General features: G+C 35.2%; 1 protein-coding gene across 6 annotated transcripts in view; it reads right to left on the bottom strand.

Annotated features, from left to right (window-relative positions):
* The window catches only part of LOC128998481 (PAX-interacting protein 1), a 48,009-nt gene extending 37,931 nt beyond the window's left edge, over positions 1 to 10,078 (bottom strand). For 5 of the 6 annotated variants that reach the window (XM_054424625.1, XM_054424628.1, XM_054424629.1 and 2 more), the window contains exons 1-7: positions 9,915 to 10,078; positions 6,876 to 7,060; positions 6,226 to 6,403; positions 5,246 to 5,393; positions 2,187 to 2,377; positions 830 to 994; positions 185 to 241 (exon numbers count right to left, since the gene is read on the bottom strand). In XM_054424625.1, coding sequence (XP_054280600.1) covers positions 185 to 241; positions 830 to 994; positions 2,187 to 2,377; positions 5,246 to 5,393; positions 6,226 to 6,403; positions 6,876 to 7,060; positions 9,915 to 9,995 — 1,005 coding nt within the window. In that variant the 5' untranslated portion in view covers positions 9,996 to 10,078. The remainder of the gene's footprint in view (positions 1 to 184; positions 242 to 829; positions 995 to 2,186; positions 2,378 to 5,245; positions 5,394 to 6,225; positions 6,404 to 6,875; positions 7,061 to 9,914) is intronic. The other variant, XM_054424627.1, reaches the window with a different exon arrangement.
* Between the last annotated feature and the right edge of the window lie 3,071 nt (positions 10,079 to 13,149).

Genomic DNA, 13,149 nt, shown 5'->3' with positions numbered 1-13,149 from the left:
CTCGAGTGTCTAAACTATTTTCCCCTACAGTTGGGGGGAATTGAGAATAATAATTTAAAGTTTTTCAATCACAAATCCCTGAACTAAAAAGGCAGGATGGTAAATTTATGTATCTTTCGAATAAGACATTTTTCAAAACATAGCATATTTGAAATACAAATGAATTCTTTCGACAAATAATTACCTGGGGTTGATGGATCGGTTGAAGTCCAGGCTTTTGTCCCATTTGCTGCTGTTGAAGCTGAAATCACAAAAAACATGGTTCAGCTAAACTTAAACTACAAGCTTGAAACCTTATAAATTAAAATTTTATAAAAATATAAAAGAGTAGCTGGAATGCTCTAAATAAAAAAAAAACTACTCCTACAAACCACCTGTCTAAGCAACGCTAATATTTGAGTTTAATGATGTAACATAGAGCACAAGGTCCTAGGTGTTACAGACAGATTTTTGTTAAGATATCAGTCTTAACTGATTAACAAGAGTTGATTTCTCTAAAAACTCCCTTAGTCGAAAATCCTGTCAGTGAAGAGAAGTATTCTAGTTTTTGTGTAGGCCTATTTTTAGTGTAAAGTATTTCTTGTGCCAGAGTGGTCTCTTTCCCATTCAGGATTCAGAGAAGCCTTTTAGCCTAGTATTTTTTTAAAACTTAGAATTAACTCTGATAATATTGATATATTTTTATTAACAACAGAATATTTACATAACTAAAGGGATAGAATGTTCAATTGAATAAATTTTCTTCAAGAAACAAAAGAAAAAGTTCTATTAAAAAAAAATTTTAGTTAAGTAATATTTCCTACAAGCTAATACATTTTCAGAAATATACCTGGTTTTGAGGACGCCACTGGGATTGGGGGATCAACCTCTGCTGTTGCAAGGTACGTTGCTGTAATAACTGATGCTGGGGTATCTGTGGCCGATTTTGCTGCATAATGGTTGACATTGGACGAGGCGGGGCAAGACCCATTTGAGAGCTGGTAAAAGCCTGTTTCTGGGACAAATTAAAACATGAAATTCAAGTTTCTGTGCTAATATTTTTTTCAGGTAACCACAAATGGTATTTAATAAAGTTATGTTAGTTTCATAACATACTTCAAAAACCAATTCAACATCTTGGGAAAAATAATATGATTCCTTGTTACCAATAGGGTTTCTTTAAAGAGAGAGCGCTTATCAAATCAAATCAAATCATTCTTTATTCATCATACACAAAGAACATGTATTGAATAGAGTCAAATAACTTATAGGCTATAAATACATCTACACAAATATAAAAAATGCTGAAATGCATTTAGTTTCCGGGCTGAAATAAATTAAAAAATAAAAAGTATTCTTTTAAACATGGTAAAAATTTACACCTTTCGCCTAATTTTGTTATGGAATTCAAATTGAAACCATGAAGGCCTACCAAAACTAATTTAACTTTTTTTTTAAGTCTTCTAAGGAATAAAATGGAAATCGTACCTATTAAAAAATCTTTCAACATTCTTTGAAATTTATTTAAATTTTCTTCCCTCCTTATCAAAGCTGGTACCTAAGTGCTGTAAAAATGTTAATCCTGAATAGCTAGTTTTCTTTTACAAAACAATTCCAGTTAAAGGCCTATTTTGCTTGGAGCGACTGTAGCGATAGTCGCGCAGCGATTATCGCTCAACTACTATCGCTGTTGTGGCAGCCGTTTTGCTTAGAGCAATTGGTTTTCGGCCGCTGCGCGATTTTTCATAGTTTACTTGAACACCAGCGGTCAAAATAGTATAGTCATGAGTGTGTGTTGCAACCTTTTAAAATATCTCCTCAGTGAGGAGTTAGAAGACAAGGCTCTACTTGAAGTTTTGACTGTTCCAAGAACAGTCAAACATTCTATATTTGAATATCGAATAGACGAGTGATATCTAAAAAAAATATATACACGACCATTTGCGCAACGATAATGCAAAGTTTTCTGATTTTTTTTTTCCGACTTGATATGCGCAGTAAGTGTAGATTCCAAAGTTGTTAAGAATTGAAAACCTATAAAATGATGTGCCACTTGACATATGTTGCTATTTAAACATTTTGAAAAATGGGCATTTTAAAATGTTCTAAAATGAAATTTTTGGGAATTTTTATTATTTAAAAAAAAACTTAAAATCCTAACTTAAAATTTCTCCAACACTATTTGATTGTCTGCAATGACTGCTCACCTGGATTAGAGGGCCTCCCATAGGCCCAGCAGTAGAAGAGGCGGACGACACAGTTTGGCTTGGTTGGTTCCAAGGCATGCGCAGCTTGAGTTGCTGTAATATTTCTGAACTGGGTACGATTCCGCTACTTGAGTTCTCGTCTGGGACCACATCATCCGCAAAACCTGTTATGTGAGCTGTAGACTGATAGTCTACAAAGGAAAAAAAAACTACAGTACCGTATAAAAATGTAGCATATAGAACTAGCCAATTACATAACTACAGTCAGTAATATAAACGGGGGAGCGAGCTGGTCTAGTGGTTAGAACACGGGACTTTGGTTCTTGAGGTCCCAGATTCAAATTCCGCCATGTCACCAATAAATGTTACCCAAGTGATAATGCCGCAACCCCTAGGTCCAGCGGCAACAACAACAATCCCCGGGCTCATGCCTAGCGTCTTCTAGGAGAAAAAATATATATAAACAGTTTCTACATCTTCTGCAAACATTTATTGATCATTCAAATGGTTCTGTTAAAAGAAACATTGAATTGAAATATTTATTATTTCAATAAAACACAAAGACAAAATAACTAGATCACAGTACATGAATCATAGGCCCACACGGAAAGATGGATATGGGTGGGATACAAGTCCAACATATTTCATGAGAAAAGAAATTCATTAAATGTTTATAATCAAAAGGAAAGTCCACAACAAGATAATTACCATGCATAATTTACTCTTTGACAACATTTAATAATTTATATCACACTGTATTTACCACTTTAAAAACACAGTAACCAATAAGTAAAAAACAGTAATAGGCCTATTAATTGAGAAAAAAATATTGTTATTTTATAAAACCGACTAGGTCTAATAAGAATTAAAGTTGGTTCAGACTTTTTTCGAGCCTAAGCTAATTATACCCCCGCCGCAGCAAACCTGCAGACTGAGCGAATTTCAAATTGTCTGATTACATTTTTACTAAAATATTTCCATAAATAAGACATATTTATTCTCCCAATTTAAATAACATTAGATTTAACGAGTGCTTAGGTTTGCTGCTATGGGGAAGGTAAAAAGTGTTTTTTAACTATTCCTCAATAGTACAGGATGAAATAAATAATATTTGCCAAATTGTATCAACATCTATCCATAAACAAGTAAACTACAACAGTTTTCATTTTCTCCATAAGAATAACATGGGAATTTTAAATAACACTTCTTTTAATTTTCTCAGTAACCGTTAGGCATACAACAGCGCTTCAATATACTAAATTATTTATTTTTTTTAATCTCTACAAAATGGTTTGGAAAGAAATTGCAATTTTTTTGTTTTTATGGTCAAAAATAAAAATGGAAAAACCCCATTTTAACCCCATAAAACCCCCAATAAATCTCCGTTCCCACGGTCGGATCATGCTGGTTCGCGAACTCGTTTGAATATAAGGTTTACACGTTTATACTGAATTTCATCAAAATCAGATCAATTTTGCTTGAGTTATCGTGCTAACAACAAATAATGGAGTGCTAAGTCAACATCCGTTTTTAATTCTTTTACTTTGAAGTGAATATGCAGCTTATAGTAAAATTTATTTTGTTTAGTGGAAGTTAAATAGAAAGTAAAATAAACTAATTCCGTTTTGTGATTTTGATTGTGAAATTTTCAATCTGGTGGTAGCGACATGGCAACTGCAGTTTGAAGTTGTTTATTTTAAATTTGAAGTGATTTTAACATAACCTAGTAAGTGGTGAGTTTGGAAAAGGCCAATATAACCGGCTACAGTGAAATATGTTATAAATTAACCCGTACCGCGGTACAGATATGTAGGATGGCCTTGACCGGAAGGCTACATATACCTAAAAAATATTTGTTCCTAATAGTCAAAGCTGATTTTTTTAAACAATTTTAATTATATAACAATAATAAACCAAAAGCAATATAATAATAACGAACACAGCGGAGAACGAAGTTTCCCACGGAGTCTGCGAGTGAACTAACTACTTGCAAGTTAGTGCGTCCACAGTGCTGGCGTCTTTCATAGCAGAGACCGGCAAGTGTACACGTCGCCATTTTTACATTCTGGAGAACATCGTAGAGTGGGGAACATTGTTATATTGATTTTCAATCACGAGAGATACTCCCCAATAGCTGCTGCACTCTATTGGCAAAACTGGGAACTACCAAGACCAGCCAATGCACTCTGTATTACAAGGCGAGTATAGTCGTCCATTCCATAGCTTTTGAGCAAAGGGAATTTCGGAAAATATTAGTCTACAGCGTGATAAGGGTTAAGAGTTTAACGTGGGATTTTATTTTAAGATGATAGGCATACTACATTTTGGTTGGTTTGATATTTTTAGTCTGTTAGAGACGAGTGACTAATGTAATTATTGAAGAGGAGGATAGCCCTAACCTTCAAGCTTAAGGCAGCTACCGCAGCTCTGCAAATACCGTATTGCATATTGATGTTTTAAACTAAGGTTATACAGTGGCATAGATATGGGGGAGACCAAAGGGATATATTCCCCCCCCCCCCTGAACATATAATAGGTGGAAAAATCCTTTCTGAAATTGTTTGTTTTAAAATTCTGTTACACTGAAGGACTTATATTTTATTATTTGCAATACAATATGTTATTTTTTTTTATTTTTACCTCTATTACTAAGTTTGTTTTTTGTAAGTATACTTTCAATATCGATAACTGGTACCAGATAAACTGCAATACCAGGTAGCAGAATACGGTATTTGCGTGCCAAACAGTCAACAGCATAAAAACCCCTCCTCCTTCTCCTATCCCTTCAACCACACTACGCTTGATCTGACTTCCATCCACCTAGTGTCAGTCATCTGGTGTTCATTCACGCATAATTCATTGGTTTTTACCCGGAGTGTATAATTCACGTATAACCCCTGATCTTCATGGAATTCCCGGTTGCTGACAACCCTGACTACGATGAATAGAGTAGGCTAATAGCTTTTTCTTTTAGAACGAGTTAGCTACCAATTAATTGCAGATTTGTTTAAACCAGAACTTAACTTAAAACAAAAGACAAATAGTTTACATCAACGTACCTGATTTTTGGGGTTTCTCGATGATCAATAGGCGAGGGTGATATAAAATCTCTGCGCAGAGGCTGTTAGTTCGAACTGAGTCAATGAGCCAATCTGGAGTTACCACATGGATTATGTCAGAGCACTTCAACGCTTGTTCATACTTTTCCTGGAATCAATGTTATTGACATCTTTAAAATGTTCAGTAGAAATTAAAAAATGAAATTACAAAAAAACCTATACCTAGTCATATAATCAAGTGCATTTTAGACACAACCAGACTAAACATGGCCTTCATTCTTTCAATTTTTCCACTGACGTGTTCTTGGAGGTAGACTATAATATAATAAAACTCACATTTGTAACACGGCACAAATGAACTTTATTAGGTAACGCCAGAGACAAACATTGTTGATATTTTGACTGCCCAGACTGGAATGGCCAACTATCTGAGTACGGCTATCGGTTACCTGGTGGGGGCATACCTATGATACATCACTCACCAATATTTTAGGCTAGGCAAAAGTAAAACTCAATAATCGAGAGGTGGAAGTACTGCTACCAACAGAAATATTTGTAATTGTTAAACAAACTCAAGTGTCTAAAATAAATTTTAGTGTGTATATAAATTTTTTTACCGGAACCGAAAACCGAGAACCGTTTTCAGCCAAGAACCAAACCGGAACGGAACCGTTAAAATTGAACCGACACATCACTAAATTTTATAATAATATAAACTACAAACTCATAATCCTAGGGGCTTAACACACAAGACTCAAGATACATGAAGTAAAAAACACTTATATATGGTAAAACTACGGTACTGTATAACTTATATACAATATAGCATCAGTCAAGCTAACGTACAACACAGAACTTTAGAAAAAGAATGTAACGATTGTTAATTCTTTAATAATGGAGATGAATGCTTAGGACAAAATCTAAAGCCGGGAGTTAAATCGCAGTAACAAAATGCCATAAAAAACTTAGAAAAAACTTACCCCTTCAGGTTTCGAAACGATCAAATGGGTTGTGTTCTTGTTGAAGCTAGAGCTGTAAACTCCTCCATAAAACTTTAGCATCGCCCACAGTTTCTTGTGGTCATCTCGGGTCAATTTTGAGAAGTGTGCAACAACTCCAGTAAATAACAGTTTTTCACCACCCTTGAAAGCAGAAGTACTAAAAAATGTTAAGGAACCTTAGACTAAAAAATGTTATGTACTCGTAATAGATTGTGTATTAGTATTTTATGGACATTTTACTTAGATCATCATTACACAATTTCAACCACATTAACTAACTGAAGAAACCATAGCTTACATACATAAATAATAACATCACCAGAATCTTTGAAATGGGCATCAAAATAGACCTACACTCAACTCCCAAATGACAGTAATCGAATTAACCTTGTTGCGGCTTGACAGGGACACCTTTAACGGTCCGGAAAAAATATGTAAAATGAAAATGGAGATGGTCTTGATTCCGACACAAGTCAAATGTTTTTGGGAAAGTAGGGTCTTTTTCACAGAAGGAAGCACAGTAAGACATTAATATAACTGTGCCTTTTACAACAGAATCGCACATAGTGAGGATTAACTGTAGACGACAAGAGGCCAGCTAAATAATAGTAAATAAAACAAAAGGATACGGCAATAGCTTGTTGCACTTGAGACTATATGAGACCCACTCAGGTGTGACTGCTGGTACTTCATACAATTCGTTGGCATCGCTTATATCAGTATCAACAGGATCAGTGCCCACGATGCAGTGAGTTACGTAATCAGAGAAGTAACTGAATCCTTCAGCACCATTGTTTTGAAGAAGTTGTTCAATCTGAAAGCAAATAATACATTTTTATGCAAGCTGAATTTTCAATTTAGGAAGACAGGATATGGGTTAATACTTGTAGTTTTAAAATGAAATTTGTTTTATGATATGAAAACATAACATCTGTTCGGTTATTTATTTCCTTTAAACGGGATTTCATTTTAGTGCAAAAGACATTTTACACTAAAATCCAACACCAGTGTGAATAATGTGTCCTCGTCCAGGAGGAGACTAAACCCAACATCTCGGCTCTTATTTAAATGTAAATTTATAAGTTGAATTTTTTCAGTGTTAATTTTTAGTAAGTTGTCGTCAAACCATTGAATTAAGTTATTGCTTCAGAAAAGGATAATTGTTCCAGATTGTAAAGATTGGAGCTAGATATGGAAAGGGAGGTATCGTCAGCAAACAGTGATAATTTTGAGGATGTGGTGCAGGAGGGGATGTTGTTGATAAAATGGAGAAAAAGGACAGGCCCCAGAACGGAGCCCTGTGGTACACCTCTCACAATGGATTTTTCAGCAGAGGGATAGGATCTCATGAAACCAGCCTCATCTACTGCCCTTATTTCAACAAATTGGCTCCTGCCACAAAGATACGCTAACTAGTCCAAAGCCAGTCCTCTCACCCCAACTTCATTCATTCTATTAAGCAAGCAATGGTCAACCATATCAAAGGCTTTACTTAAATCAAAGAAGATACCGGCCGAATAATTACGGGGTCAAAAATGGGTCAAATTATCCTGTAGAGTAACTTAAGCTGAACAAGAATGTGCAAGAATTTTCAAGATCCGTTGGATATTAACGGAGATACGGCCGGAAAAGCGTCGGTAAATTGAGTTTGCACCAAAATGATCTAAAAAAGGTAAGGTTAGGTTTGGTTAGGTTAGGTTAAATTAGATTGGGTTAGATTAGATTAGATTGGGTTAGGTCAGGTTATATTAGGTTAGGTTGGGTCAGACTATATTAGGTAAGGTTAGGATAGGTTAGATTATATTAGGTTAGGTTGGGCTAGGTTAGGCCTATTTAGGTTAGATTACGTTGGGTTAGGTAAGGTTAGGTTAGATTACATTGGGCTAGGTTAGGCCTATTTAGGTTAGATTACGTTGGGTTAGGTAAGGTTAGGTTAGATTACATTAGGCTAGGTTATGTTGGGTTAGGTTACTAACAATAGGTACCCATTTTATTGATGACATAACCTAACCTAACTTTTTCTGGGGAAAATGACGGTAATTATATCGACCTTCGGACGTCACGAGAAATTAATTTTTTTTTTACAAAATGGTCGAAATTTTACGATGATTTCAAAAAGGATTGTCTCTTTCTGCGGAAACGTCCCGTTTTCCCGGAAAATGGGTAAAACGGGAAAAATATTTTTTTGCTCAAAACCAATGTTGTGAGTACTCAAACCGTGCGGAATTTCATCCTGAACAAGAATATGTAGTTTTTATTACGATCGCTATTAAGTAAAATATCACCGGAAAGGTTAGGGGAACTAACCTAACTTAACATAAAATAACCTACGTTAACCCAACTTAGGAACTTCGGTTAGGTTAGGTTAGATTAGGTTAAGTTAGGTTAGTAGTTTACTTACAATACTCATGTTATTAATAAACTAACCTAACCTAACCAATCCTAACCTAAAATAAAGCCCGCATTCCACAATGACTTAGAGTCACCCGCAATGCTAGGGCTATGCGGCAGTATATGAGTAGCCAGCGGCCTGCTTTTCCGGGGATATTTTACTTAATAGTGTGTTAATAGTAAGGTTGGGGAGCGAGCTGGCGTAGTGGTTAGAGCGCGGGACTTCAGTCCCTGAGGTCCCGGGTTCGATCCCCGCCAAGTCACCAATGGATTTTATCCAAGTGATAATGCCACAACCCCTAGGTCTAGCCTGAAGTAATGTGAAAAACAATCCCAGGCTCGTGCCTAGCGTCCTTAGGACTAAAAAAAAAAAAAAAAAAAAAAAATAGTGGTAGTCTGATCGTAATACAATTTACATATTCTTGTTCAGGAGGAAATTCCGCACAATTTGAGTAGGCCTAACTTACCCACAACATTGGTTTTGAGCAAAAAAATATTTTTCCCGTTTAGGCCTATCCCATTTTCCGGGAAAAGGGGACGTTTCCGCATAGAACGACAATCATTTTTGAAATCAGCGTGAAATTTCGACCATTTTGAAAAAAAAATTTGATTTCTCGTGAGGTCCGGAGGTCGATATAATTAGGTACCAAAATGACAATCATTTTTGAATTCAGGACGTTATTTAGCATAGGTCTAAGAATAGTGAAAAAATAAATTTAGCAAGACGTCCGTGATGGATATAAATACCAGCCTTTCTACATAAATTAGGCTTGGCTACAATTAGGCCTAGGCCCTACTAGGCATAGGCTTGGTTGTAATTAGGCCTAGCCTAGGATTCATATTTAAAGAAAAGTTTATCAACAATCCACCTTACTCAAAGCAATACAATTTAGAGTTATTTTCCTTACCTAATGCTAATTAAGTAAGGGAATTAACTTAAGACAGAGATTTTTATGTGATATATGTAATGATTGAATTGATAATTGAATGGGTTCATCAGGTAATATTGACAGATAAGGCCCGGTGATAGGCCTAAGCGAAGCTTAGACATTTATGAGGCTAAGATAGGCTATATAACTTGGAGGGGTAGGGTAGAAGGACAAGTCCATTAATTATTGATCATAAGCTGATATTAAAAATCACCTTTCATAAAATAAAATAATTGTGATATTATATTTAAATGATAAGTCAGTGCTAAGGCCTACGGAAATTACAAAACTGCTTTGGGTCTAACAAACCCATAGGCCTAAAACTACCTAGCTGGTTACTTAACTAACCTCTTCATCAACTTTTCCTGTGATCTTATATTTAACCTTGCCAAAAAGCTTCGGTTTGTCGCCAGAATTTTCTGAATCCATAGTATCTAGATAGGTAACTTAAAAATTATCACAATAAATTAAATTCAACATAACACGAATCAGTCGGCGTCGTCTCGTCTTTTGCTCACTGCCACTACTTGATTCCTACATTTAATTTTACTACTACTACTAGTCGAGTCGAGTGAGTAGTACAGTAGTACAGTTGTCGTTCCTGTTCTTGTTCTTCAGTTCTTCTTAGCTATTTTCTTCTCTTCCCTCCATTTTTCTCTCTTGGTTTTCTTCTTCTTGTTAAGTTATAGTTATCATGAAAACCCTAATTTAATGGGTCGCGTTCCAGACAGGTTCACAGAAGCCACCCCTGACGTCAAATTGATGGTCCGTTCCCATATTCCAACTCCAACTTTCCAAGATTAGGTTACTTTATTTCAGATCAGCGAGATTGTCTGTAACAGTGACGTCACGTAATTGCCGTCTGCCGCTATAACTGTCAAATCGTCAACACTGGTTGTTTATTTCGAATTTATAATATTATTGGATAGGTCTAGTAGTTATTATATCATTGATTTGACAAAGAATAATTTATTAATACAACTCTTGAGATGATGGTGAAATATACTATGAATTTGTAGGCTGTTGTAATTTTCAAATTAATATAACGTAGGCCTATTTTGAGAGAGTTCTATGTGTAAGCGTAAGCTAGATAACCTCTCCACTTGTGCAGTCTGCAGGGCAGTCATAGGAAACTCCATCCACTTTCGTACTTAGAAACTTTAAAAGATGTGACGCTTGATTTCTGTTATAATTTATATTTTATAAGGTTATACTAGTCTTATTCTGAGCATGTAAAATGTACTGATATGTGTTAGTAGTTATTATAATTAAATAATAACGAGGAGCATGCCCATATGCCCGCGGCCAGGAGCGCGCTCGAGTTTTTGTGCAAACCTCGCACTGTCAAGTTGATAATTTTGAAAATATATATGTGGATTTTAAATTTTTATGGAGCTGTACGATAGTATTGAACTTGTATATGGATGTATAGGCCAGGGTCAAGATTTTTAAAACTACTGGCTCTAAATTGACCCTCATGTTAGTTATTCTTATAGGGGCAAAGTGCCCCAAGTGACTTATCTTTTTCTTATTGTATCTACTTACTTGCAATCAGCAAAACGCTTTTGAGTGTGGCCTTAGTGTACTTGTTAATGCTAAGTTTATTTATGAGGGGTTTTATAGGTTTGTTTTGAGTCCCTGTCATTTTCAGTTGGTTTCTTGAATGGTACAATTGTTTTACTGGGGAAGGTGCTGTTGTTAGGTGATGGCAGCCAATGTGAACTCCTTTCAAGGGAAGGAAAAAAATGCCGAGTGTGGCATTAGAGGTGGCTATGGTGGTACTCCTTCACATATTGATATCATTTCTGTAACAAATGTTCTAGCTGTGATGCAGACAATGTTAGTATAAGTGGGTCACCTAACAAAAGGGTTGAATCAAGGTAAAATTTCTTCTTCTGATTATAACTGGAATGTCCCTGGGTGTTATGCATAACAAGCGGGGAAGCAAGAGTAAGAATAAATCAATGAAGAGTCAAATGTATCAGAAGGCTCAGATTGACTGTAAAAATAAATTTAGTGCTCTACAAGATTTAGATGAGCCAATGGGTACTTATGTATTGGACTCGGTAAAAAATGTTTCTGGGGTATGGAGTGTTAGAAATAATACTAGCTTAAAGAAAATAATGTAGAAAGTAAAGTACAAGTTTTGGCGAAAAACAAATATCATCCTAATCTTACAACTTCTGATGTCCATGTATCAAGAGACAGTGCTTTTGGTCAGCGTGTGGGTAATGGTAATAAAGCCCTAGTAGCACAAATATATATTAAATGAGTGAAAATTTAAAAACGTACGTTTTCAGGAAACACACTTTGCAAATTTTTTTCCCCTTTTTTCAAAACTTTTATTATTTTTTTGATTTCATTAACATTTGAAGTTTCATAAAATGTCCATGGTAACGCAATATCTTTGGTAGTTTTTTTTTTAAAGAGCATCTTTAGTGGAAAAACACAAAATCCTGTCACGACCATAACAGACGTTTAAATGAATATTAAAAATAGTTAATATTATTTTTATAACTATGTTTTGCTATAAACTAATTTACTTTTATGACCATTAAACATTAAAAAGGTCACTGAGCTTTTAGTATATTTGGTCTTTCTAGAAAAAAATAAAAAACTCAAAAAAATTGAAAAAAAGCCAATAATATCTTTTTAAGTTTGTATAACTCTGAAAAAACTTACCTGAGACCCGAAAAATCGTTATGTTTGCATAGAGGCGTGCTTCTTTTGTGTATAAAACATTGAAATATGACAATATTTTAATTTTTGGAATTTTTATGACAGAAATCATAAACGTGATGGTCAGGGACAAGCGGTACGGTCGTGAATTTTATAAAAAAATCTAAATCTTTCCAAACAATCCTTTAATTATACTGTTAGTTATAATAAAAATATGTGTTTCAATTGAACTAAACTGTTCAAATTACAATTATATTAAAGTTATTGTCACGACCAAACACACTATAATCCATAAGGCTGGATAGGTTGTGAAAAAACCCGCGATGGTCGTGAAACTTTGGTCGTGAAATTACGTGTTATTTGGCTCTGTTCTGGCGGTAGCTCTGCACCTCATGTTCGAGGATACAAAGTGGACTTCTAGGTTAATCTAGCAATTGAAATATCTTATAAACAAAAATTAACACCATGTCTACTTCATCCAATGACTATGTACGGTCATGGACACACCAAAATTACAAAAAACACAACCTTTCCTGTATTAATCTTGTAATTCCTCCTTTCAACTCGAAACGACCGGCACTACAATCCTGACGTACACCCCGAACTAGTCTCTAAAACCAACTGACTCCATCAACGCCAGGCTTGCCACTGTCGTGCTCCAAAGTTGAAAAATTTTCCCAAATGGTCGTGACGCCAAATCGAGGGACAGACTTATTATGTCATGGTAGTCAGTTTGCAATGACAATAAAATTATAATATGCTCCTTTTTTGTAAGTTTAATAACCATTGATGACATAAAAATATGGCTTTATATATTTCGGCATGAATAATTAGTCTAAAAACAGCGTGAAAGTTGGAAAATGTACCCTAGGGACAGGTCATGGTCGTGAATTTCGAGACTTTA

This window comes from Macrosteles quadrilineatus, unplaced genomic scaffold, assembly GCF_028750875.1.
Source record: "Macrosteles quadrilineatus isolate MER2022 unplaced genomic scaffold, UCM_ALF_1.0 Scaffold_7__1_contigs__length_78375512, whole genome shotgun sequence".
Taxonomy (NCBI): domain Eukaryota; kingdom Metazoa; phylum Arthropoda; class Insecta; order Hemiptera; family Cicadellidae; genus Macrosteles; species Macrosteles quadrilineatus.
The sequence above is the reverse complement of the archived record's forward strand: the minus strand, read 5'-3'. Positions and strand labels throughout refer to the sequence as shown.